Raw genomic sequence first — 27,329 nt, 5'->3', positions numbered from 1 at the left:
GCGGTAACTAAGTGCAAGACTCGAAGCGCTACAGTGACTTGGGAGCGAAACAAGCGCTCTCCGCCAGATGAAGAGTCCCAACCCTCCGGCTTCACACAACCGCCAAGTTCTTTTTGGGATGGCAGATTCGCATATACACCAATTTCACCAATTTCATACTAGACTGAGGACTTTCTAAAAATGTAACCACATGTAAACCCTCAAAGGAATCTCTTTGAAGCTAAATTTTGAAGATCGCCTGGTGACCTTGGTCAAGAAACGGCTTGAGCTAGAATGAATAGAATTGCCCAACAATTTAACTTCATTGAAACAGTTTTGAAAGACGTCTCGTAGCCATGTGTTGTCGAATTTACAGAGAAAAGGTCTATAATGAGAAACCCAGCAAACAGGCTTTGATTATTCCAAGTCTGTTAGCCTCTCGATCCAGTCAGTTAGCACTTGCTCCACTCTAAACAAAATATACTAACCTTCCACCTCTAGCTGCTTAATGACAGAGACAACCTCTTTGAAACGGTGCATTATTCCAATTTATTTTACCAGCAGAAAAAAATCCTAGGATACTGCGACGTGTTCGCAGTTCAACGAAAGACAAGGATTATCAGGGCTTCGGAAGTATAGGCTTAAATCCTTTATTCATTGTTGAAAGAGATCAGTTGTTTTGTTCGCCACGCTTCCCAGCTTAGCAGACTGAAATGCGCTTATTAGAAAAGTTGTTATTAGATTAAAAAGGTTGTTTTCTTGTGTAATTGCTGTCTCGTCTTGAAGAATTAGCAAGAAATTGCTTTTGCAGCGTACCCAGAATAAAGCCGTTTTTGCGGTCGAGAGGAATAGGAAGACTTTAATTGTTATCAACTCGTGCGACGAATTATCATTCATTGTACTAAATTGAGGTCAAGGACTTTTCAAGAGACTAGCATTTTCAAGTAAACTTGTAACAAACTTATTTCTCCTGTTAAAATAAGCCAACCTGAGCGATTCGTAGCCAAATTAACTGAAATACTTGAAAACAACGAGTACAAACTTTATGATAAGTGAAAGTTGTAAGTTAGCCAACTGCCACTTGAGTTTGGTTTTCATTCTGATTTCACAATGAGTTTACTTAGAGAAAGAAAACACTTTTTTGGATGCTTTCAAGTCCATATATGTGATAACGTTCACCGTCGATGAAAAACGTTTCAAAAGTGGTCAAAAGCTATTTCTAAGACATCAAATGCGGTTCCAATAACGGCGAAGTTATTTACTGGAAAGGGACAAAATCTTAACCAAGAGTGGCAAACGGTCATTAGCGCGCTAGTCATACACGTGCTAATGTAAAGTAACGAAACCGCTTTCATTGTGAAAAGAACCGGACTTAATAGCCTTGTGTGTTAAACAATATTGAATCGCGTTGTGTATTGACAGTAAGGGTTCATTGTTTGTTCTCTTTTACTGCCAGAAGAATACCCTCATTTGCATCTTCTGTTCAATGCTGGAATAGTCAGTGTGTTTAACCAAGAAATGCCTTACTGTCTTTCGCAGGGTAATCAAAATTAATTGATTACATGGCAAACATTAAGGGGTCATTTGGCTGAAAGAGCACTGTCAAATTAGCCGGTGATCGGAAGAAAATGCAATTTTCTGTGAATAATTAGGTACCCGTCAGTCTTGTATTTTTGTTTTTGTTATTTGTTTTTTGCTAATTTATTTTGCTTTGCTGCCTCTGTTCTAACTAGGCCTTGCCACAAGTTGCTCGGCAACTTTTTGGCAACTTTTCGTATTTCGAGCAACTTTTTTTGTTTCGAGCAAGTTTTTGCATTCTGAGCAATTTCTCGTTTTCTAGATATCGGAGCAGCTTTTAGTGCTTTAATTAGCCATGCTTGCATATTTTACAATGTTTCAGTAGACAATTTGTGAATTTCTTTAATTTTTGTTAAATTTTTTAATATTTTTTTTAACATTTTTTAATTTTTTCTTTCCAATTTTTTTAATTTTTTTAAAATTTTTTTAACAACTTTTAAGAAAAAAATTAAAAAAATTTTGATATTGATGCGTAGTATTAACTCATACGTATTGTGAACAAATTGATTTAGCGACGCTGGTTACAATGCAAAATTGCACAAAAATGCTTAGAAATGTTACTTTTGTTGTACAGATTGCATATTTTTGCATCAGACCAAATAAAAGAAGAGAGAAATAAAAAAAAGTTTTTGCTTTTTTTAGCAACTTTTGTGCAACTTTCGTTACAAAAAGCAACTTTTGACTTTTTTGGAGCATTTTTCGAGCAACTCTTTGAGAAATTTCGGGCAACTTTTCGGGAAATCTCGGGCAACTTGTGGCAAGCCCTAGTTCTAACGCGGGGAAGGTCTTGTTGCTAAACTGAACGCTTTGCGGTTTGTCTGTGTTTCATGTCCACATGTGAAACAAAACTGCAGAAACCTGTCTACATCGCAGAGGCCACATTACAGTTGGCCTCGGTGCAATTTTTGATGAAGCTGGGTCAGGTTTTCTTATGATGGCTGGAGCGGCGAGCAGTTCTTCTTTTCTCTTAAAATTGACGCGGAGCAAAGAAGTATCAAACAAGCGAGAGGACTTAAGTTACTTTTCTCTCCCTCTTTTTTTCTTTCTTCGCTTCTCGCTGAACGGGATAGAGAAAAGAGTTGAGAAAGAAGGACATGGGTACTATCAATTAGTCGCAAAGAAATTGAAAATCTTGACTTATGATTTATTATCATGAGTGTGGGCCAACCTTGAAACGACATTATTTTTGCTCGTCTAGTACTTTTCAGAATTAAAATTCTGATTTGTAACAATAATAACACAATTAAATTTATTTTCTGGCCCGAAGATTAGATTAAGATTAGGCACAGCTGGGTGACATTCTGTAACAAACGGCAAAATTATTTTGCGCATTTTTTGTTTAATTTGTAGAGCCCACATTCTTTCGCTAAATTTAATTTCTGAGAGAATATTGTCTCAGAGGTCATCTGGGTACCCTCTGTCGCACAAACTGCGTTTTGAATTGTGTAATGTTTTCTTCAAATGTAGCTTTTGAAGAGTTGGTTCTCAGAAGTTATAAGGGGGCTTCGCCTTTGACAAAGCCTTTCCTGATGCCTGGAGGGTGGCAGGAGGTAAAGCGTGTGTATTGGAAAGTTTCTGTCTGTTTGAAGTCCGTTCGCACGTCAAGGAAAGGTTCCTTCTTAAATCTTTCGTCCTTGTATACGCATGTATCCAGGAAATGTATTTCTGTATCTGCAATTCCAGCCGTGAATTTTATGGTTTGTTTATTTCCTCTTTGTTTATATTCCATAAAGAAAAGACATCGCCGATATATCTTTTCCAAGTGAGTTGCTTTATATGGCTCTCGGGGGGACGGGGGAGGGTACTCCCTTATATGGGCTATATAGGTATGTTCAGCCCCAAATGAAGACTCTCGAATTGCATTATCCAATAACCCAGTTTTAAATAAAACAAGATACGTGTGGGCTGACCCTGAATGTTGGAAAGCCATGGATGATCACGATAAAAACATAACACATACTGGGAAATCAGTTTAGTTTCTCAACAGAAATGATGATTACAGGCGTTGATTTGGTGAGAAATTTTGTTCAAATTTTGCCTCTTACCAGTGTTTTAGCATCCGTAGAACTCACTATGGTTCATCCTAGTATCAGGGTAACCCAAGCGGCCCTGTAAACACGTCGATTGAAAAAGCAGCCGCGTGTTAGTGCTAAGATAACTTTACCCAGAACGTACTGTGTAAACAGGATATATAGCAGTTCACTGTCGACAAAGCCTCATAGAGCCAATAGTTGACGGTTTGTTACATCTTTCTGAAACCTAACTGTCAGACAACTATAAATGCTATAATTTCATTATTTGGCTTTTTGTGTTTTGGTCTCCATGCATTATGCGTTGTTTTCTTGAGGATCGTAGAAGTGTGCTGCCTATCGGCGGGTCCATGGATCCCGGGATCCACAAAAAAATCAAGCTTTTCCTAAGTCAACTTGTCGCTTTGGTTTGTTCTTAGAATTGAGTTAAAAAATATAGGGAATCTCTTTTTTCATTTCCACAAATTAGGAATTTAAAGCACTCGTGGAATTTTCCATTCAACCTTAAATTCAGAAAATTTGGAAATGGGGACAAAATAGTACTGAAATTTCCTGGGAAATTTTCTTAAGTCTCCAAAACCTCCGGAAAGTATTGAATTTTCGCAAAGCGAACCGTATTTGAATTTCCGGAAAGCAAACCATATTTGAATTTCCGCGAAGCGAACTATTCAACCGAAAATTCCGAGAACATTTGGACATACCTCGCGAGGTTGTCCTTGTGTTTTTAAATGCTGTTCCATTCGTCAACGGAAATTTCCGAAAATTCAAACCAGAATTTTTCATGGAAAGCGCCATTGGTTTCAGTCTGGTGCGTGCTTTTGTAATTGTGTTTCTCATTCCCATGTAGTGATTCTCATTAGCATATAAAAAGCGGGTGACACGAATTCACTCTAATAGATTGCTTGCGTGCAAATGTTCTCTTCACGTCACGGACATGACACCGAAGTCATGTCAATCACGAATGATATACTGTATCAACTTTCCTCCAAGATCAGGCTCTCTAAATCCGTTAGCGTAACTAACTGAGGCTATTAATTGGCTCTCTACAAGATCTCAAGGTGGCTTCCTTCTTGTCCTTGTTGTTCTATATGTTTCTTATGGTTCCTGCCAGTCCAGTGATGAGCAAGGCTGACTATCGGTCGGTTATGCCAGCTGAACGAATCTGCAAACCAGGGCCGCCATTGAAAGCAACGATTGGAAAGACGAACTGTCTTGTTATTGGTGATTCCATCAGCAATGGGTAGGTTATACTGAGATTCTTATTTTGTGGAACCATTAAGGTCGCCTTCATAGTCTTCATAGAAATGAACCCACGTATCCCTGTTGCGTAATGTTGTTTTTAGCCCTGAAAATTTCCTTTTTTTACTAGAATACCGAGCCTTGATCTGGGCCGGAGTCGTCCTGCGATGCTGGCAGACATGTCGCTCTAAAAGTAGTCAAAAATAATATTAAAAGATAATAATAAATATACCGACGAAGTAGATTGTCTGTGACGCAGTCTAGGGCCTTTCGCGAGGTCAGAATTATGACCACGCGCGTCGTACAAAATGCTGCATGCCACCGCTAGGTTTTCTATCAAAATAAGAAGAGAAAAACATTCAATATTCATCATACTCTCGTTAAATTTTCCGTACATGTTTGGACTTCCTTGAATCCAATTTATTTGCTAGGCAACTGGAAACCGAAGGATCCACTGTAATTGGCTGGGCTGTAGTGGTCTCCCTGCCTAATAAAACCTTCATGTAGATAAGTGTTTTAGTTAGGCGAAGTTGAATAAATAAAATGTTGCGGATGATTGAAAAGGTGGATGTAAATGATGGTCACGCAGGACAGTCTAAGTTACATTGAACATTTCTCTTAACTTGTGATCAGGCCTACTTTCCGCCACCATCGCTCTCAGCGCCGTAAAAAATAGAAAGCCTGATTGCGTGCGGGTTACACCTCTTTCAGCAGGTTACTACTGCCGCGTGTCCACTTTCTCACTTCAGGGTTAAATCAGGTTACCATATAATGTCGACACTCTTTTTCATAAGAATATTGTTTTCCCTGCCCAGGATGAATATTCTTATTTTTCTGCCGATTTTAGGCTGAAAATATTCTTGAGAATATTCATAGATTATAACGTATGTCTGTTTTTGAATGTATTCGGTGGCTGGATGGTGTTTAAATTAATTTGGAGCCGGCCTGTAGGCATCAAAGCCTGATATGACGTACATACCTTCTTGCAGAAATATTGTAAGCATCGAACGAACGGGTTGACTTTTGGCTAGTTGTGCCGTTTACGTAAGAGAAGAATTTTATACGGCTTAGTTAAAGACATAAGTAATTGTTTTGTATTTCAAATTTTCAACACACAAAATTGTATTCTTTTCAAAATCTCAGCCTAAGGTTTAATAATAATAATAATAAATAATAAAAACAATCTTTAAAGAGGAAGCGCCAGTCACGTAAATACGTGGTTTTCAAGGAGGTCCTCTATAAAATAAAAAGTATTAAAATCTAAAATAAGAAATACAAGTATCACAGATCTAAAATATAAAATATACAATAATTAAAATTACTAAAACTACCAAAACTACCTACTGTCATTTTTTCTAAAAATGTTTATCCATTAAGAACGTTATAAGGTTTATTCTTAAAAATTTCTTAAAATTTGGCAAATTTCAGCCTCGATATTCTTATAACAACTATTCTTATAAAAAAACAGTTATTTTCAATTGTGCTGAACATACCATCTCTAAATGCATCTAACATACGAGGAAAGTTTGCTTTTATAATCCACTAAGGCCTGCTCAGTCACTTACAAAACACGATTTACGTTTAGGAAAGCCACTGAATACTAATTGTGCTCTGATCTTCGATCATGTTCCAGTTACACTCCGTGGGTCGCCAGAATGTTAGGTGATGACTATCAAGTCCAGCATGCTCCTTGGGACAGACGAGACGGAGGAGCAAAGGACTCTAAGTATGGTCTACAATGCTTGGGCTTGTTTCTGCAGACCGCCATGTTAGAACCAACAAGATATGATGTTATTATCTTCAATTTCGGCATGCATGATATAAACTATAGCGGCAAATGGTCAGCGGAATACATCACACCAGCTGAGTATGCTAAAAATCTAAGAGCTATAACATCAATACTGTTATCAACTGGGGCTAAGGTAGGGTACGTTCTCACAACGCCGGTGCCTTGGAATGCTACGCTGAATGATCGCGTCATACAGTACAACAACATAACACGTGGTATGATGAAAGATAATCCAACTGTGGCTACCGCTGACTTGTACACCTGGGTGATCGAAGTCTGCGGAGTTCCGCCTTATTTCAACTGCATTATCGCTGGCAAGCAGCCGAGCCCGCACTACACTGCACAAGGATATGAGTACTTAAGTGAGAGGGTAAAAGATCTAATCAAAGATCTTACTCCAGAACGTGATGAGAGTCCTCGCTTTTGGAAAAGACAAGAATTATTTGTGAGTATTCTTTCAGGGTGCTTCATGGCTAAAACCACAGCATGTATTCGTGTAATAGGTTAAATTAACGCTGCAGCTCCTCTCGCTTATAGTGCCAAGTTAGCATCAGGGCAGTCACTTCCCAGCTTGTGCAGCAGATCCGGAAATTCAGAGTCCCGTCTTCAGTTTTATTTCACATTTCTCGTTTGTGACGCGAGTATACTCGTACCTTTTCATTAATAATTGTTAATAGCACTATGTAGCTTAGCAATTGCGAATTACCTTATTCCCCGGGGAGGGAGGGGCACTACCTTATAGAGGCTATATAGTTATATGCGGCTCCAAAGGGTAGGGTTTTTCCGCCGTTTTGGTCATAAATAGGGTATCGATTTTGGCCATTTTGGTTATAAATAGGGTATGGTTTTAGCACTCTAGTCTTGAATTGGGTATGTTTCCTAGAAGAAGCTACTTTTTCATCATTATCAATAAGACCGTCAACAAAAGCCCTTCATAACTTATGTTTAGGGCAACTGTGCCAGCTGCAACGCTCATAAATAGGCTATCGAATTTTTGGTCAGGTCATAAATAGGTTAAGGGGTTTGGGAAGTGGACCGCACACCCCCACCCAACTTTTCTGGAAGTACCCCCCCGGGACCTTATTAACTCGAAAAAAGAGCCTCAGCGATTACTAAATTTTTCGACAGTTCCGATGCGGTGCTTATTCAAGGGCTGCGCTTTTTTAAGACTAATTATGGGAAAGTATACGAATAGAGCGGTTTTCAATTAAGCGTCGTAAAACCATAACCAAAGTAATCACTCTAGTCAATCACAAAAGACACAGACAATACAGTGAGCCAATCAAAACTCGAAGTTATTGCGCCTACCTGACGTGAAGCGCAGGAAAACGTATCATGATTGGTTTTGGTTTTATTTGTGATTGGATGCAAAAGTAGCGCGAGTTTTTTCAGCCAATTATCGGGCGTAGTAAGTGCAAAATCAACTACGTCTCTACACTGAAACGAAAACCGATCTAATGCATAACAAGTCTTAGTTTCATCAAAACTGTTAGTTGAACAAAAAAAAAAAAAAAAATGCATCCAAAACGCACCAAAATGCCGACGGCACTCTTTTTTCATATCGCTGTCGAGTGACTCCATCTTTACTGTCCTTCAACTCTGTCCAATTAGTTGTAGCCCAGTCCAGTTTGTGTGCTTCAGCCTCAATCGATCTTGGCCCTGACTGGGTTACCTTTTCTCTGAGGTGTTCAACGAAGGGCATACTTGGTCACATTGGCAAAAGCCGTTCTGAGAGTATGACCAAACCAGCGCCATTTGGTCGAGTGACAATTAAGGCGTCTTCAAAGCGGGCGCTGCCTAATAACCCGTTTCCGAGTTGCTTTTTACCTCTTTTTCAAGACGAGTCCTGGTGCACAACCTTTCATATGGAAATGAGTTTGATTTGCAAGACAATGAACGAGCAAGAAAATTTCATTTTCCATATGAAATCATTTTGTGTACCAAGAATAGTTTTAAGAAAGAGCCAAGAGCAACTCGGAAATGGTTTATTAGGGGCTGCGTTGTTGTACAGCGGTGCGGCGCATAATCGCAAGGGGGACGCGTTTTCTAGTAAATACCGTACCCTAACTTTTTCGCCGGAATCTCTCTTTCTTCCAGTGGTCAAAGAGAGAAAATCCAGTTCCCTGCAAGAACAAGTCTGGCGATGTGGTGACAGTGTGTCCATATAACAGCACGTGCTGTAACGAAAGGTATTCCGTAACAGGACAAGGATGTTGTCTCACACCAAACGCCGTCCCGTGTGGGGACGAGTTGCACTGCTGTCCCGCAGGTTACAAGTGTGATCCGGCCTGTTCAAGATACGAGTGTTCCTGTCAAGAGACGCGATGAACGACGCATTGGAAAAGGCTGTTGTTTGTCAAGTTTGCTGCCTGACTTGTCAAAATGATCATAATTTTTAACATAACTGAAATAATAAAAATGTTCACTTGCTTGTTCTTATAGTTTGTTTGTCGGTTCACTTGGTTCATCGACTGGTTCGCCGTTGTCACGTGGTTCTCTTCCCTAGTTACTTGTTTTACCTGCTGGTTGACCTGGTTCAACAGCTAGTTCAACACGTGCCTCACGTTGCTCACGTGGTTCACTTACTGGTCCACTTGGTTTATTTTGCTTCGTATGCATGGTTTACCTGATGCATGTGCTTGTTCTCATGTTTCTTCTCCTAGTTATAATAATAACTTTATTTAAGTGTTAGTTCACGTCATTCAGCTGCTGGTGCCTTTAGTCTTCGTTCTGGTTCGCTTGCCTCACCTGCCTGCTTGGCTCTCTTGGTTCATTTGCTGGTTCACTTGGTTCATTTGCTCAACCAAGTGAACCAGCAGATGAACCTAGTGAACCAGCAAGTGAGCAAAGTGAGCCAGCAAGAGGAACCAAGTTTTCTAGCAAGTGAACCAAGTAACTAAGCGAACCAGAATTTAAGCAAATCGATTTTCGCCTTTGGCATTAACTTAGTTTATTCACTTCTGACAAAATCATTCCTTACATCAGAATCCAAGACTCTTATGGTAAGCACAAGTCTCTTAGTTTGGAGCGCTGTTAGTTTTGCTTTTTGTGCTCATGGTGACGTCTAAAAAATCGAAAAATACTCAGACGTTTTCCTTCGAGCGCTCGCAGATTACTTTCGTTCTCAGCGCGCGCGTGTGAACTCAGTATGGTAAACCTTAGTCTCAGGGTAACCCAAGCAGCCCTGTGAACACGTTGATCGCGATACTGAGAAAAAGCAGCCGTGCGAGTGCTATGATAACCTTACTCAGAACCGAGTAAAGACTACCCAGAACATCACCCAGAACGCACTGTGTAAAGAGGATACACAGCGGCTCACTGTAGACATCGAGCCAAAGAGGCAATCGCCGAAGGTTTGTTTTGTAAGACGTAACCATCAGAAAAGTGTAAATTTTATAATTTCAATATTCGTCTATTTGTGTTTTGGTCTCCAGTGTGCGTTGTTTCCGTAACGATGGTAGAAGTTGAATTGGGTATGTTTTCTAGAAGAAGTTACTTTTTCATCATGTCAATAAGACCGTAAACAAAGTCCTTCATTAATTTTGTTTACGGCAACTGTGTCAGATCATAACAAGGGTATAGGGAAAATTGCGGATTTTGGTCATAACGAGGGTAAGGGCCCGGGGTAAGGGTTTTGGAAAGCGGGCCGCATTTACACCCCCACCCAATTTTTCTGGGAGTCCCCCTTCGGGAAGTTTGTTGCCTACCCTAGTATGGATATTATCTAAAGTGGGTCATTATCCAAAAAAGATGTCCACGGATCCACGAAAGAGTCGTACTCTTCCAGCCCTTCTTAAGTCAACTTGCCGCTTTGATTTGTTCATAGAATTGACATAAAAGATATCGGAGCTCTCTGTATTTCCACAGGACTTGTCAGTTGTGAATTGAGGCCGACTCTAATAAAAAATAAAGCAAAGTGGTAGCTTGCGTGCAAATCATTCTACGGACATGAAACCGGAGTCATGTGGGGGTTAATGAAATCACATGACAATCACGGGTTGCGTGTTGTTGAGAATGATATATCAACTTTCCTTTAAGATCAGGCTGACTCTAAGTCCGCTAGCGTAACTGATAGAGGCTAGAAACTGGTTCACTACAAGATATCAAGATGACTTTCTTCTTGTCCTTGTTGTTCTATATGTTTCTTATGGTTCCTGCCAGTCCAGTGGTGAGCAAGGCTGACTATCGGTCGGTTATGCCAGCTGAACGAATCTGCAAACCAGGGCCGCCATTGAAAGCAGCGACTGGAAAGACGAACTGTCTTGTTATTGGTGATTCCATTAGTATTGGGTAGGTTTCACTGAGATTCTTATTCCGTGGAACCGTTAATTACACAATGAATGGGGATGTGCCATCATTGACTTATTCCGGTCGCCCACATGAACAAGATCTCCGTTGCGTGATGTTATTTTTCGTTCTGGGGATAAAAGACCTTAAAATATCTCGTAATTTCTTTATTTTTGCAGAATACCCAGCTGTGGTTAGATTATTGCACGTTCTCACTTCTTGGAGACTCACGCCTGCGATGCAGCCGAACATGTCGCGCTAAAAATATACTAAACTTAAAAAATAAAAAATATACCGTTGGTGTAGACTGGTCTGTATTAAACGCAGTCTGGGGCCTTCAGCGAGGTTAGACGTGCTATATGCAAAATCTAACCAGTAGAGAGATCGCTGCATGTAACAGTGTGCAACCGCTAGGTTTTTTGTAAGGAGAGAAAAATATTCAGTAGTAGTCATATTTTCGTTAAATTTTCCTTGCATGTTTGAACTTTTTTCACTGAAGTTTTTATAGGACTTTTTACTAGTTTAAATGATTTTAGATTTCTCCATCTAATTTAATATCTTGGGAACTGCCGCGGATCATTGACAGAGAGGGTGGATGTAAATGATGGTCACGCAGGGCAGTTAACGTTACATTGAACATTTCTCCTAGCTTGTGATCAGGCCTACTTTCCGCCACCGTAGCTCTCAACGCCGCAATAAATAGAAAACCTCATGGCGGGTTACACCTCTTTTAGCGTGTTGCTACTGTCGCGTGTCCACTTTCTCACTCTCGGGAAAACAATGGGCGCCTCTAAACAAAGGGTTAAATCAGGTTGCCATATACTGTGGACCAAGGCTTTTAGAAAGTAATTTTCAATTGCGTTGAGCATACTATCTCTAAATGCATCTAACATACGAGGAAAGTTTGCTTTTATAATCCACTAAGGCCCGTTCACTTACAAAATATGGAGGTCACTTACAAAATACGATTTATATGTTTAGGCATAGTTTCCTATGCTTTAGGAAAGCGACGGAATACTAATTGTTTTCTGCTCTTCATGTTCCAGTTACACTCCGTGGGTCGCCAGAATGTTAGGTGATGACTATCAAGTCCAGCATGCTCCTTGGGACAGAACAGACGGAGGAGCAAAGGACTCTGCGTATGGTCTACAATGCCTGGGCTTGTTTCTGCAGACCGCCATGTTAGAACCAACAAGATATGATGTTATTATCTTCAATTTCGGTATGCATGATATAAACTATAGCGGCAACCACTCGGAGGAATACATCACACCAGCTGAGTATGCTAAAAATCTAAGAGCCATAACATCAATACTGTTATCAACTGGGGCTAAGGTAGGGTACGTTCTCACAACGCCGGTGCCGTATAACGCCTCGCTTAATGATCGCGTCATACAGTACAACAACATAGCACGTGACGTGATGAAGGAATATCCAACTGTAGTTACCGCTGACTTGTACACCTGGGTGATCGAAGTCTGCGGAGTTTCGCCTTATTTCAACTGCATTATCGCTGGCAAGCAGCCGAGCCCGCATTACACGCATTCAGGATATGAGTACTTAAGTGAGAGGGTAAAAGATCTAATCATAGATCTTACTCCAGAACATGATGAGAGTGCCCGCTTTTGGAAAAGACAAGAATTATTTGTGAGTATTCTTTAGGGTGCTTCATGGCTTATACCACAACATATGTTCATATGATAGGTTAAATTACCGCTGCAGCCCCTCTCGTTTATAGTACTACGTTAGTATCAGGGCCGTCACTTCCCTAGACTGTTCACGGCCCTCTATTTTCTCGTATTGTTATTCCATCGTTGAACGAGCGGATAGAATCGCGAGAGAACTGGACGCCAACGCAAAGCGGAAGACTTGACTGGGTAGGGGGTAGGACGGAGATGCTCGTTTCGCTCGCAAACTCCACCCTCCACCCCTGCGAACTTTGCACTCGCTCCGCTCGGTTTTTTCTTTCGCCGACGTAAATAGAGACTCTGTGAACAGTCTATCACTTCCCAGATAATGTAGCAGCTACATAAACAGGAGACAAGATCCGAAAATTCCGAGTCCCGTCTTCAGTTTATTCCACATTCTTCGTTTGTCACGAAAGTGTTCTCTTATCTTCTTATTAATCTTGTAAATAGCCCCGTGTAGCTTCAGCAATTACGAATTACCTTATTATTTAAAGAAGGCACCCCAGCGATTAATTTTTTCGACGATTTCGATACGCGCGTATCCCAGCTAGGGTGGTACTTATTCACGCTTATTGTGCGAAGGGCAGTGCTGTAGACTTACTGTAAGAAACTCTTTGAATAAAACATAACAAGTCTTAGTTTTTCCAACTTGTTAGTAACAACAACCAAATCACATCCAAAACGCATCAAAATGCCCATGCCACTCTTTTTCCATATCGTTGTCGAGTGACTAACTGACTTAAACCCTTTACCTGTCCTTGGCAACTCTTTCCAATTAGTTGTAGCTAAGTTCAGTTTGTTGTGCTTTTAAAAGTCTTAGCCGATCTTGGGCCTTACCGCCCCACCCCCCCCCCCCCACTATTACCTCTTCCCACTCCCCCCGTCTGAGGTGTTCAACGAAGGGCACACCTGGTTAAAGTCTTTCTCAGAGTCTTACCCAGCCAGCGTCATTTGGTCGAGTAACTATAAAGCGTCTTCGAAGCGTTCGCTGTTGTTGTTGTACAGCGGTGTGGCGCATAATCGCAAGGGGAGACACTAACTTTTTCGCCGGAATTTCTCTTTCTTCCAGTGGTCAAAGAGAGAAAATCCAGTTCAGTGCAAGAACAAGTCTGGTGACGTGGTGACAGTATGTCCATATAACAGCACGTGCTGTAACGAAAGGTATTCCGTACCAGGACAAGGATGTTGTCTCACACCAAACGCCGTCCCGTGTGGGGACGAGTTGCACTGCTGTCCCGCAGGTTACAAGTGTGATCCGGCCTGTTCAAGATACGAGTGTTCCTGTCAAAAGGCGCGATGAAAGACGCATTGGAAAAGGCTGTTGTTTGTTTAGCTGAATGACTTGACAAAGTGATTATAATTTTTACCATAATTGAAATAATAAAAAGTTCGATTTTTTAAGACTTCTTTTGTTTATTAAATCCATTTTGAAATCACTGGTTATCCTTGCAATCTGATTGGCTTTCAGCAGTGCGATTTATTCACGAATCGCACTATTTTTTGCTCTAAATCGCATCTTTTTCTCAGCCAATGAGAATAGGATAGTAAAACAAAATAACCAATCAGATTTCAAGGTTAGTTTAAAGTAAGCAATAAAATTTCAGGAAATGAAAGACAAAAAGCCATTGTGTGGCGAATTTTGCAACTATTATCGCTAAAACTTTGTTGTTGTTGCGGTTGTTTTTCAAAACATTTGACGAATTTAATTAATTACAGTTTCTGAATGACGATTATGAGCTCCTTCAGGCTGAAGACCTACTTTACAGGAAGTTTCCAACATTCAGTGTCCATTTTGACGAATATTCTGCCGATTTTTCTTTAGCATCTGCTCAAGATCCGTCCAACTAAGCACAAACAAACGAGAACCACACAACAAATTCAGGGCCATCTCAAGAAGGTAGATGTTTCCAGGTTTCCGGTAGTTTCAAACGAAGCAATACAAGAGCTCAACTCTGTCGCTGTGAATAAACATACGTTGTCAAAATACGCCCCACTCCACAAAACAGTGAATGAACGAACGTCTTCCGAAGCTGGTACCCCGCCATCTTGAAAATATCTTGAAACAAACGACACCGCAAAGAACTTGACAAGGTCTTGAGTATTACGTTCTACGCCGAGGTCACAAAAAGAAACGGAGTTACTTACGAGCTGGAATCCCTTAAAATCATGCAGAGTGCCATTGAACGGTATTTAAAAGAGAAAAACTATCCACTGGGCATTGTGCACTCGCGGGAGTTTCATAACTCAAAAGTAATCCATCGCAGAATTACACTAGCTGCACCTTTGAATTCCTTCTCCAAAGACAACTAGAAGTCTCAGCCTCATTCACAGAAGAAAAGGAAGGTCTTCCATCATTGATTCAGGGGACGATAATTGAACTTTGATGCATGAAGAACACTGTTTTCGTTCTGACTTCAGAACTGCTTGTTTCTTTGTTACCCTCGTATGAGTTTTTGTCACATGACATAGTTTTGCATACTAAATGCGCGCTCGTTCAATTTTGAAATCACGCGTATGATTTCAGACCAAATTGCACTCCACTCAGTTCAATTACCATAGTATATGACCTTGGTAGGTGCCTTAACGCATGATTTCATCACCAGTAGAAAAATATTATCCATTGTCATTAGCTGAAGTTCGGTTGGCGAATTTGACAAATTTGTTTTGTTTATTTGTTTTAATATAGATATTTAGGAAAACAAATATGGCTGTATTTACCAACTGAAAATTGGCGACTGAAAACACACATCTTTTCCATTTACGTTTTACAAAAATTTCTTCCAAAAGGTCTTCAGTCTACCCTATTGCCAAGATAACGTTAAGAAATCTTCCGTCTTTTTCCAAGAACCTAACTTTTGTAACTCGCTTGACAATGAAATCATCAACCCTAATTCCCTAGCCCCTTGCTCGTCAATTTAGTTTAAGTTATTTTTCTCTCACCCTTTGCCGTAATTTTCTTTAGTGTAGAAAACAAAGGATGTGAATAATTAAATAGACAGAATTGCACGACAAACTGAGGTGTGATCTAAATTTTTTCAACTTGACGCTCTTCAAAGGTTTGTTTTCTACTGGTCGATTATCCCTAGCCTTCTGGTTAATTAAGGGAAGCGTAAAAAAGCGAATCAAGACGGAATGCTAAGCAGTTATTACGCAAATAAATCTGACAGAAAAACAAACAACCACCTTGCACCGCAGCTTACTACCTCTTTGTTTCGATATCTGTTGGACTGCTTTGAAATTTTCTTTACAGCTATAAAATATTCAAGACAGGTCAAATGGATCCCTTTTCCGGTAGAAATTATCGAAAATGTGTTAACAACCTAAAATGCAGAAAGAGGAACGAGTTTTGCAGTTTCCCCCCCTCTTGAATTTTTCTGCTGGGTACCATTTTAGCATAAGGGTTATCGGATTTTTCTCGTCCGCCTTCATCGTGAGTGTGATTGTCATGGTTCCTGTCAGTCCAGTGATGAGCAATGCTGACATGCCAGCTGAACGAATCTGCAAACCAGGCCCGCCATTGAAAGCAACGACTGGAAAGACGAACTGTCTTGTTATTGGTGATTCCATTAGTATTGGGTAGGTTTTACTGAGATTCTTATTCCGTGGAACCGTTAATTATACAATGAATGGGGATGTGCCATTATTGACTTATTCCGGTCGCCCACATGAACAAGATCTCCGTTGCGTGATGTTACTTTTAGTCCTGGGGATAAAAGACCTTAAAATATCTCGTATCTCTTATTATTGGTGATTCCGTGAGTATTGGGTAAGCTTTACTAAGCTTATTACCTGCTCTAAGACATGAGTACGCTTTGAATTGGAAGTGCCTTTTTTTCATCTCGAAAATTTCTTTATTTTGCCCGAAAAGCCGAGTAGGTGGAAACATAGCCCATATCTTAGCGAGATTTTAAGGCGGCTTACTAAGGCTTATTGCAGTTTTGATGGACTATACCAACCCAACTTTTAACTCTTTCGAAAACTGTTCCAATATTTTTTTCCTTTCTTCATTTTGTTTGCTCAAGTCTTTTACCATTCTATGTGAAACTTGAACAATTAAGGAGGCTGGCGAAAGTTTCCAGCATTTTTCGAACAGCTACACTTTGAAGGATGAATAATACCATTGTTTAACAAGTGATGCTACACTAATGGCATCAGAAATGTCCAATGATTGGTTAACAAGTTGCGGTCATGCTTTTTATATAACCGGTTACCATAGCAACAATATGACCTGCTAAAAACGCCCTTAGCTTTAGCTTTAAGCCCTTTTAACTCAAAAACGAGCTCGGTGACCCCCATTTTTTATCGACTAGTGACAAGCACGATAAGATGCAACTTTTTGCAAAGTTTAAAAAAACTCGTTGAGGTGGCTCTGAACCCACTCCACAGAAGTACAGAATCGTGCGAAGATCTCAGAGTACTCTCTTAGCGCCGCGTTGTTCCCTGACTACATAATTAAATCAAGTTTCGTGAATGGTAATAAATGCTGTTGTATTCTAGTTACACTCCGTGGGTCGCCAAAACGTTAGGTGGTGGCTATCAAGTCCAGCATGCTCCTTGGGATCACGAGGACGGTGGAGTCCTGGACTCTAAATACGGTCTGCGATGCCTACGCTTGTTTCTGCAGACCACCATGTTAGAACCAACAAGATATGATGTTATTATTTTCAATTTTGGTTTCCACGACGTGGAATGTAGCGGCAAGCGGTCAGAGGAATACACCACACCAGTTGATTATGCTAAAAATCTAAAAACTATAACATCAATACTGTTATCAACTGGGGCTAAAGTTGGGTACGTTCTCACAACGCCGGTGCCTTGGAATGCTACGCTGAATGATCGCGTCATACAATACAACAACATAGCACGTGGCGTGATGGAGGATTATCCAACTGTAGCTACCGCTGACTTGTACACCTGGGTGATCAAGGTCTGCGGAGGTCCGCCTTATTTCAACTGCAGTATCGCTGACAAGCAGCCGAGCCCGCACTACACTTCATCAGGAAATAAGTACTTAAGTGCGAGGGTAAAGGATTTGATTTTGCATCTTGCACAAGGAATTGACGAGGATCTTCGCTCTTGGGCGAGACAAGATTCACTGGTATGGAATTATTTAGTTATGCTATAGCCTTCTCGTTTCTAGTATTGAGCTCTTTGAAGTGAAACTAGCCACTGCCAACATCAATTTCCCTGAGAGCGGTATACAATACCATTCTCTGCCGTTCGGGCCGAGGTTTCTTTAAACGAAAGGATCAAACTAATATTTGGAGCACGAAACTTTCCATCCCTTCAAGTTATCATAATTGGTTATTTTTATATTTTGTCCAGTAGATAGCAAGCAAAAATCTAGTTCCCTGCAAGAACACGTCTGGCAATGTGGTGACAGTGTGCCCATATAACAGCACGTGCTGTAACGCCAGGTTCTCTCCTACGGGACTGGGATGTTGTCTCATACCGCAAGCCATCCCGTGTGGGGACGGGAAGCACTGCTGTCCCGCGGGTTACGAGTGTGATCCGGGCTGTTCAATTTGTCAGTGTTTCTGTCGAAAGTTGAAGCTGTAAACATCTTTGGAAAGAACCATGACCAGGTCAGCGTTTCTAAGATTTTGACAAAACAAGGATGGAGATTGTTTACCTGAATCTGTGAGAGTCTTTTCTCACATCTGCTAAGTAAACCTTACTGGTGGGCAATAAAGTTTCTCTAATCTAGAAAATTGATTGTTCAAAGCTTACATAGTACTGCCTGGTGGATAAAACTTTCCATGGTGACAAAAATTGTATGACCTTTTAACCACTAAATAAAGGTTCACAAATCTTACATCGTCATCTTAGTAACGCATAAATGAAGTTTAACTCAACCACAAAACGGAACGATAAAACGGTTATCATTCGTTAATATTTTGCTTAAACGTGGTTACACTGTGATAATCTCGAACTTTGGGTTACGAGGACGTTTTGGATGTACAGGCTGCCGCTGGGTCCGCTGAAAATTCTCTCAGCATGGAACTTGAAAAACTTGACGTAATCATTTGCACGGAAGACATGTCCAGATGGAAGTTCGTATCTTTCAGTAGCGCCACCCGCTTGTTACACGTAAAAACACTTAGTTAACAAAGTTGCATAAATGCAAAAATGCTTCTGGACTAGCGTGTGGCTCGCGATTGGTCGAAACACTCACAAAAACAAAATGACGTCAATGCTACTCAATATGGACAGAACAAGATAGTTAAATGAAGTTTATACTGTATAAAAACCTTTGTCAATGGATAAATATTCCATTTTCGGCAAACGCCCAAGTAAGAGTTAACAACATACTTGCATTTTTGAGGTCAGTTTGGGAAACTTTTGTCCAAGAAAGGAAAAGGCTTCTTCTTAACATCAAGTGCATTTTTTGTACAATGTCGTTTCAAAAAGTACTTTTGTGAATTTAATTGGTGTGCGGTCCACTGATAAGGTGTTTGTGTTACACAATTCCGACCGCACAAAGAACCTGACAACGATCACTTTCATCGTGAAGCCGTTTGCCATGTTAATATAGTGTCACATGTCCATCCTGGACTATTAGCTAGAGCCTTTCGGCGGATTCAACATTAGCGTTGGTGTACCATACAGCACTGTGTTAAACCAGTGTCTCGAGAATGAAGCAGGCTCGGTCGCTTCTTCCTTTACACCAGTTTCCTCCTGGTCCGGGACTGTTTGCTCGTCACCAGTCACTTCTACCTCGATTTGATGCCCAGATTTTGAGCCTCGTTCTGAAGCGGCGTCAGTTTCCGGTTCATCATCAGGTGTTTTAGGAAACTGTACCAGACCTCTGACGGCTTGTCCTACTGTTTTGCTCGTTTCCAGCAGGCCTGAAAGTAAGGTCATCGACAGTGTTAGAGGTTAAATAAGAATAAAAACGAAACCATTTCCATACGTGCAAGTGTTTCCAGCAAACGTTTTGACTTGCACAGTCCGGAGAGCAAAATAATTTTATCGAAAATAAAAAATCACTGAGACGACAGGGACAAGTTGGCGAACAATTTTCGCGCATTTTCTCGTTGCACAGTACGAATCGGAGACTGTTCGGGTGCGTCTACGAAGATTCATGAAAAAAAGGCAACCAATCATTCCCTCTTTTCTACTGTGATAAAATCAAATTCCTTTCTTCCTTTCGTATAGTATGGCAAGTATGAAGCAAAGACAAGTCAGCTAAAAGTCAACAACACGTCCTGACCTCTTCTGAACTGGGTTTGAGTTCTGGATGGGCGTTGTCGCGTGTGCGTTAAGTTTGTTGTTGGTTCTTGCCCTTACTCTAAGGGCTTTTTTCCCAGGTTCTCCGGTTTTCCCCTCTCCGCAAACCAACATTTCAATATTTCAATTAGATCAGAATTTGGGGACCAAAGGTTTGTCATTCTGGCGACTGTTATTAACTGCCCACGTTAAACAAAGTTCATTTAATTGAGAAATTTTATTTTTCATCATAAGTACAAAAGTTCTTTTTGTTGTTGTCGATAAGACGAGAAATCGGAGTCAGTTAGTTAAAAAGGAGTTCAGTACTCACCAGTGAGGCAGGTGTTGAGCTTGTGTTTGTTCTCAGACAACTGACAGTGCCACTGATTAGACACCACCCCTGCTACACCTACTAACGATAACAGCATGGCGGTCTCCAGAGGACGCTCAAGCCATAACTCACCAACACTGTTAGAAAATGTACGAATGGTGACTCTGTGGATACCTTGTTTAAATATGTTCAATTATTTACCACTTCTTCATTGTTTATTTAATACCAAAGAGTCGTGTGTTAGAGTGACTAATTTTAGTGACAATCTTGGTGTTCGTTACATTTCTTCCTCGGCCAAAGTAAAGAGAAGTTGATAATACTTGCTTTTAAACGTCACCTTTCAAATTTTTGTTAGCAATTTCACTAGGAGTGTATTTGACTGTGATTACAGTATTTCGCAGAGAACATTCATACTGAAACAGCATAGCAATTTCAGTCAAAAATAGAAGTTTGAGCTCTTACGCTTTTGTGGCATCGTCTTTTCCCTGACGGAGGAAACTCTGGCTTGTCTGAACCAAGTCCAACAACAGAACTAAATGGCAGTCTGAAACATCAATAAAGCAAACGGGTCACCAAGCTAAACGACAATATCATTTAGCGTGAAGCTACCAGCAAAAGTATTGCTACTGGATGGGAGGCTACTCCGTTGTTAGTCACGCCCTAGCATTCTGTCAGGTCCCTCTTACAATTTGCCGGTACCCATTTAAACTCTTAGTGGAGAGATGCACTGTGAAGGTTAAGAGTCTTGCCCAAGGACACAACGTAACGCAACGCAACGCAACGCAACGCAACGCAACACAACACAAAACCCGGGCTTCTCAATCCAGAGTCCAACGCACTAGCTCTTAATAATGGCTCTTAACTGAAATAAAAAATAATAATAATAATAATAAAAAAAACCCGAACACTTCAACGAAGAATTGAGAGCAGGCTTTTACCGGTGGCTAGCGTGGGAATAGTCGTGTGCATCATATCACGCGAGCTCGGTTCTGAGCGTTCATTGGATAAGAACAAATCATCTTTGTCCTGACTGGTTAAAACAACGATTGTAAAACCAGTTCATGCACGTCAAATTTAAAGAAAATTGTCTTTTAAAAGCTTCAAAGTAAAATGATGCATGCAATCTAGACAAGCATATGGTGTACCTGTGACATTCATAGGTGCTAGCATATTAGGTGGCAGGCACCCCAGGTATCTCTCAGTGCCATAAAAGATAAAACCACTGCTTTCAGATATGAGATGTTGAAATTCACCGACACTTAAAAAAAAAAAAAAAAAAAAAAAAACAGGAAAAGGCGTTAGCATCCTAGAATTGACAATAGAGCTGGCAAAACGAATGACTGAATGGTTTTAAACTAACCTCGGAAGGTGATCGTTTCCCATAATTCCATTCCACTTGGCCGTAAAGTTCTTGTACTTAGCGATGACGTCATTCATTACCATATAAGGGTTGTCATCACCTGAAATAAGACAAAGGACAGGAACTTCATTTAAAATTAGATCAACAGATAGTGGATTTAAGGAAACAAATGAATTGTAGTAAAACTAAGATCATCAGTTGACTCACCTTCCTCGCTACATTCAGCATAAGGGTCGACAATGTCTAAACGGCGGTCAAGTGTTTTTTTTGTTTTTCATTGTGCTGTTACACGACACACAGGCTTCCTTAGTTACATTGCTATGACAAACTTTTAACTGCAAACGTTAAACCTTCATGCAAGTCATTTGTCACAGTAAGTGGTTTTTGAATGTTAATAGTAATTTTGTTGCTTTTCTTTTGTGTAGCGTATGTCTAAACTCGCTAATTAAGGCTGCCGCACACTAGCCGATTTTTTGTCGTAGAACTGCGGATTTTTTGTCGGGGTCAAATCAAGTTAAAATTTGTCGGGCCATCAACTTGCCGCACACCAGCCGATTTTTTGTCGCGACTAATCGCGTTGAGGCTTAGGGCCGAGTCATCCAAAATCAAGATGGCGCCTATTCCACTGGCGTGACTCTCATGACATTTCCTAATTGGTTGAGGCGCGCGCGAGCCCCGACAAATTGTCTTGGTCCATCGCACACTAGCCGACAAGGACCGACAAGACGTTTTGAGATCTAGGACTGTCAGATATCGCCCGACAAGCCCCGATCTTGTCGCAGACTTTTCTGAATTCACCGCACACTAGCCGACAAGTGAAGGCTTTCTATCGGCCGACAAAAAAACGGCTAGTGTGCGGTCGCCTTTAGTTAACAAAAAATGAAAAATCGCGCAGTGCTCTGGTAAACAATCACGGAAACCGTGTCTTTTTTCAACCAGTCAGAAGCAAAGGAACTGTTTGACGAGCACGTGGTCTTGTTACGTATTCCGCATGACACTACTTCACGTGCAGTCCAATTTGAAAAATGCTTGGTCACCTAAGCATAACAAACAATTATTAGAGAACGTAACAACAAAAAGTGGACACACCTCGCCCCCTAGAGGGTCTATTTTGCAAAACTACAATTTCGAACAAGTTTATGTATATCGTACTCCTTTATTTGATAAAGCTTGTTTAGTCAATTCCATTGCCGTAAGGATCAGGTTGCCTTAATGTTCATCTTTTATTAACCGCTCCATGTATGCATTGGTTCTGACACGTCTCGTCGGTTTGTCGAGGTGGTATTGCTCATCTTGGAGAAGCTGATATGTGATACTGCTACTCATGTCACATTCTTAACGTAAAAATAACTGACGACCAGTTCGTAACAAAGGATACATCTTATTCCGTTGAAGTCCACCACAGGACCTTCTTTGGGAACTCCACTTCCTATTTCTTTACCACCCTGAAGTGATGCATCAAAAAAACTAATAAATAAACAAATAGTCTATGCCCACAAACAAACAAATAAATTACCCATCAAGTAAACACACAAAAAGAGCTAAATAGTAAAACAAACCAGTAAACTAACATGCCCAGTGCCGGTTGTTGCTCTTTTTACTTTGTACTTAATTCTCACCTTTTTTTCACTCTTTTGTCCTGATTTTGCTGTGGATGGTTTATCTGATTTGGCTTTGTCTTGTTTCTTTCCTGCTTTTCCAGCAACCTTAATTGTACTTTCTTTAAAGATAAAGAGTCCATTAGTAAGCGAATCATAAGTGAACATTCGATGATGAGATTGCTTCGTTCAAAAGTGAATTAATGCTCTTGTTTATGCCCTAACAAGATTAACAGCATATAAAAATCCATAAACCAGTCTTCCCCCTTACCCGATGATGGCTTTCACTACAAGGTGCTATAAACTAAATATCCTGAAAGTTGATAATATTAAGGGGGGTTGAAGAAGTGTTTCCACTCATCATTGAACACTTGGCAGGTGCTTCATGGTTTGGCAAAAGAGACCAAACCTGAGCAATACCAAACAAGAAAAACTGAAACAAACAAAACAGTGGAAAGCAAAACAAAGCAAACATCATATAAAAACAAAACAAAAAAAACAGGCAGAGGACAACAAAGCAAAGGGAAACAAAACAAGGCATACATAAATCAGATAAAAACAAAATCACAAGACAAGCAGGAGTTTCCTTTAAATGTAAATTGTTAGATAAATGAGTACAAGAATCTTGCAATATAGCATTTCTAAAAATTACATCCCCTTGATCTCAAAAAGGGCTCGAGACTTGTATATACTCGTGTATATATCTCTTACCTGAACGCTCGACCGGGTGAACGCGGTGATAGTGGAACTGTAATGAGAAGTCACGTGATATGCTCGTGATCTGAGGAACAGCAAAGGTCTTGAGCGCCTCCAGCGGTAACTGAAGAAGCCATTCGTCACCCAACAGAACTACGGATTCTGACACTGCCTCTGGACTGAGAGTAGCAGACATGTTCGTTACAGTTCGTAGTACAACACAAACTGTTGAAACACGCCTTTATTATCAAATCAATTTTCTAACTTAATACAGCTTTCAGCAGATTTAGGCTTTGGTTTAGCACCGTATTACTACATTTTGACTTGACAATAGGACAGTTTCCTTGAGTCAGTTGCAAAAAGCTGCTGTAAATACTTTGGTCAGCGACAAACGCAAAGAACATAATGAACAAATCGCAACTCAAAGCAAATCAGAAACACTTAGCCGGTGCTATTAAAGCACAGAAAATAAAACATAAAAAATGAAATAAAAAGTTGTTATAAAAGAACCTGACGACCAATTTGTAAAGAGCTTTACTTACTTCAAGGCTGGGTGTAGTTTAGTCAAGATAGGATCCAAGTAAGCTTCAACCGCTGCTACAACATCCCTAAAGTGGGACTAAAGGGAGAAATAAAGGGCTTTCAGGCGAGGTTAAGACAGGCAAAGAAACAATTACCTTTACAAATTCTTTCAAAAGTACCCAAAGCGTTTTTGATTTTTATTGTCCAATCAGAAATAGTACCAGCATTCTGGAGGTGAACTTGCCGTCATCAGCAAACGTTATGTTGTGTTACCTGAAAACATCATTACCGATATCACGAGGGGCTCACTCAATCCAAGAAGACAGGATCAACTGACTTGTACAACACAAACAAACTTTCCGCATATAGTGGAGTCCCTTTAATACGGACACCAAAGGGACATGCAGAAGTGTCCGCATTATCCGGGTGTCCGCATTAAGCGGGCTAATTTAAGAGAAAATATATGAGCTTTTAGATGTCGGAACAAAGAAAACTGTCCGTTATAAGTGGGTGTCTGAAGGGCGGGGTTCCACTGTAGTTTAAAAATCTAAATCTACTCTGAACTTTGGGCATAGCTGAATACAGATTTTCATCTTTAAGAAGTGTAAAGTTCAGGGCTACCTCGAGTTGGGATTCTTTTTCAGCAAGACTGGAGTCAACAGTCAACAGCTCCTTCAATAGCAACAATAAAACGATATCAGTTAATTTCGGACATAATTTTTTGTACAAATACACAAGAAAAGGCAGGCTGGCAAAATTTGAAACCGTACCCAATAACTAATAAGGAACTTTATTTAATTGTCTATGTGTTTAGCGTAAATCCATGAGTGCTAATTAACATTTTCTTTCCTTTTCATATCTTACTTATGCATAGTTTTATCTCCACAATTAATACGCATTTTTTATATTCTTATACATTTTTTAGATATTTTATGGTAGTTATATAATCTTAACCTTAGTATAGTTTAATATTCATTCCCAAATGTACAGTTTTACTTTGTTATTTTGTTTTCTTGGCGCACCTGCAAACTAGCTGGTACGCCCTGAAGATTCTGCTTATCAAGTCCATTGGACGCACCGTTACCAGAGCTAAGTGTGCGACCAAGTTAAATAACCTGTCTATGTCTATGTCACCGTAAATAAACAAGCCTCATTGAGTAATATCGATGATTGTTATAAAGATCTAACCTGACTATCAGCCTGTAGACTGTTGTCCTCTAGCTTAGCCAACATCTTCCGCCTTTGCTCCTGTTGGTGTCGCACATAGTTTCGTCTCATGAGCTCAGATGCAGTGTCAGATTTGAACAGACAAAACTCTTCAATGAGCTGTTCCAGTTCCTCTGCATTCACAGCTGCACGGGTTATTATGGGCTTTGAAGGAACTGAGAAAACAAATAAGAACTGCCAGTGTAAGAAAGAAAGATGGACGGACGCATATATGGAAAAAGTATTCATTAACACATTTGTAGCAAAATGAGATTGAATTAGTTTCAGCTAGCGCTGCTGTCGAGTTTTGGGTAAATTGAGATTAAGGGAGCTACTTCAAGGTTTGCGCATCTTGGAAAGTTTAGCCTAAATTTTTCAACGTTGTCGTTTGCAATGCGTGTCAATCTTTTCCATCCTTAACCATCCTTGTTCCTTTATGGTTTATTATTATCTCTTTGGAGTTTTGGTATCTTAGTAAATTACTATTTTCGAGTTTCATTCAATTTAAAGGTGATTTTGTTCGTGGCCAAAGTAACTCAAACTGCAGTGAGAATACTCCTATAAGATGGCCATGTGGGGATGTAGGTATACGGGGGTCCACGAACATGCAGCCAATGAAACAAGGGGAACGTACCTGGTACAGTTGACGACTGTTTGTTTGCCTTTCCGCTTGGTATAGGAGAACGACCCTTGTCCAGCACAGCCCCGTAAAGAAATCGTCTGTAAAATCAACGAATTTAAATCAGCCTTTTGGCAGACTACCAAATAAAGTAAACTTTCGCAATAGTCAAGTGTAGCTTAGCTGGATGCTGGTTTTCGTTGCACTTAGATTCAGGAGAGAATTTGCCAAGAAACATACGAATCCACCCTAATCCTTGCAATAGTAATGCCATACTGGTAATAATTTAGCTGACCTCTGTTTTAATTTAACTATGTGTTCTGTGTTGCATGCGTGTGTATGTGTGTGTACCGACCTAAATTTGCATTAATACATCTGTAGGCCTGGCTGGCTGGCTGCCTGCCTGCCTGCCCTTTTTAACTCTCTAGTTATTTCAGGTAGCCAGGCCCCTAACTGTATTAATATACAACCTTGTAAAATGTTTCTGTTAGTCCAAGGGGAAATAAAGCTTGTTGTTGCTGTTGACCTACAAACCTGGCCAAAAGTAGTTGGGACACTTGAGCTGTATCACGTATCCCCCTTCCCCCCTAATCAATGTTAGAAAATATTGCGTTTTTTCCAACAAAAAGGGAAAAAATCACCTGATTATCAACATTGAAAGTGGGGGGAGGGGAGAACTTGCTCCGTGTCCCAACTCTTTTGTCCGGGATTGTCTGAAAGAAGAATTTAAAGAATGTTACAACACTCGCTCTAACAAAGGCTGGAGAATAGGGGAGTTCTACCGTCTCGCGGGTACAGCTAACGAGCGCTACTAGAAAGAAAAGAGCGTACAATGGCAAGTTTTACCTGGGTAGGCACTAAGAAACGTAAAGTCATCTTTCTAAATGACCTTCTACGGTAGACGATTGGTGAGTCCGTGGCATGACCTTCTGTTGCCTCTCGAGGGGCAAACGGCCCACTTGCGTGCCCGTACAATCCAACTTTGCACAAGATGTTGTGTTTAAAAAGGGTGTTTCTATTTCCTGGACTGAAAAATATGACCTTGTCTACGTCTTTAGAGGGCTGGTTGATTCGCGCGAAACAGAAATGATGCAAATTCGGTTGAAACAGTAGGTACCGAGCAAGTGGATATTTTCGCCTTGTCCTCGCCAGTTTCGCGGAGTTTATCTGTGGACAGCAATAAAGCGTTGCTGCTACC

The 27,329-nt window shown here is 40.5% G+C and overlaps 4 protein-coding genes across 5 annotated transcripts in view; 3 read left to right on the top strand and 1 right to left on the bottom strand.

Annotated features, from left to right (window-relative positions):
- Nucleotides 1-3,351: 3,351 nt before the first annotated feature.
- On the top strand, nt 3,352-9,881 carry LOC145478523 (uncharacterized). Of its 2 annotated transcripts, XM_081456576.1 has the most exons (4): nt 3,352-3,570; nt 4,638-4,827; nt 6,460-7,060; nt 8,713-9,881. In XM_081456576.1, exons 2-4 carry the CDS (start codon nt 4,676-4,678, stop codon nt 8,941-8,943), a joined length of 984 nt encoding a protein of 327 aa, XP_081312702.1. In that variant the 5' UTR covers nt 3,352-3,570; nt 4,638-4,675; the 3' UTR covers nt 8,944-9,881. The 2 variants fall into 2 exon arrangements, with proteins under 2 accessions (XP_081312702.1, XP_081312701.1); XM_081456575.1 differs by lacking the exon at nt 3,352-3,570 and having other exon boundaries at nt 4,502-4,827.
- Nucleotides 9,882-9,954: 73 nt separating this feature from the next.
- Nucleotides 9,955-13,988, top strand: LOC145478522 (uncharacterized). Its single transcript, XM_081456574.1, has 3 exons — nt 9,955-10,905; nt 11,949-12,549; nt 13,660-13,988. The coding sequence occupies exons 1-3, from the start codon at nt 10,724-10,726 to the stop codon at nt 13,888-13,890; spliced, it is 1,014 nt and encodes a 337-aa protein (XP_081312700.1). The 5' UTR covers nt 9,955-10,723; the 3' UTR covers nt 13,891-13,988.
- A 908-nt stretch (nt 13,989-14,896) lies between these two features.
- LOC145478520 (uncharacterized) lies at nt 14,897-18,730 on the top strand. Its single transcript, XM_081456571.1, has 3 exons — nt 14,897-16,166; nt 17,088-17,688; nt 17,919-18,730. The coding sequence occupies exons 1-3, from the start codon at nt 15,916-15,918 to the stop codon at nt 18,147-18,149; spliced, it is 1,083 nt and encodes a 360-aa protein (XP_081312697.1). The 5' UTR covers nt 14,897-15,915; the 3' UTR covers nt 18,150-18,730.
- A 75-nt stretch (nt 18,731-18,805) lies between these two features.
- Nucleotides 18,806-27,329, bottom strand: part of LOC145478497 (cilia- and flagella-associated protein 46-like) — a 40,785-nt gene continuing 32,261 nt past the window's right edge. The window contains exons 53-65 of the mRNA XM_081456539.1: nt 26,147-26,232; nt 25,495-25,688; nt 24,928-24,978; nt 24,327-24,403; nt 23,800-23,963; nt 23,110-23,210; nt 22,869-22,935; nt 21,698-21,733; nt 21,491-21,590; nt 21,276-21,388; nt 20,593-20,674; nt 20,131-20,267; nt 18,806-19,438 (exon numbers count right to left, since the gene is read on the bottom strand). Coding sequence (XP_081312665.1) covers nt 19,149-19,438; nt 20,131-20,267; nt 20,593-20,674; nt 21,276-21,388; nt 21,491-21,590; nt 21,698-21,733; nt 22,869-22,935; nt 23,110-23,210; nt 23,800-23,963; nt 24,327-24,403; nt 24,928-24,978; nt 25,495-25,688; nt 26,147-26,232 — 1,498 coding nt within the window. The 3' untranslated portion in view covers nt 18,806-19,148. The remainder of the gene's footprint in view (nt 19,439-20,130; nt 20,268-20,592; nt 20,675-21,275; nt 21,389-21,490; nt 21,591-21,697; nt 21,734-22,868; nt 22,936-23,109; nt 23,211-23,799; nt 23,964-24,326; nt 24,404-24,927; nt 24,979-25,494; nt 25,689-26,146; nt 26,233-27,329) is intronic.

This window comes from Orbicella franksi, chromosome 2 (assembly GCF_964199315.1).
Source record: "Orbicella franksi chromosome 2, jaOrbFran1.1, whole genome shotgun sequence".
Classification (NCBI taxonomy): Eukaryota; Metazoa; Cnidaria; class Anthozoa; order Scleractinia; family Merulinidae; genus Orbicella; species Orbicella franksi.
This window is presented reverse-complemented; position numbering and strand designations above follow the sequence as displayed.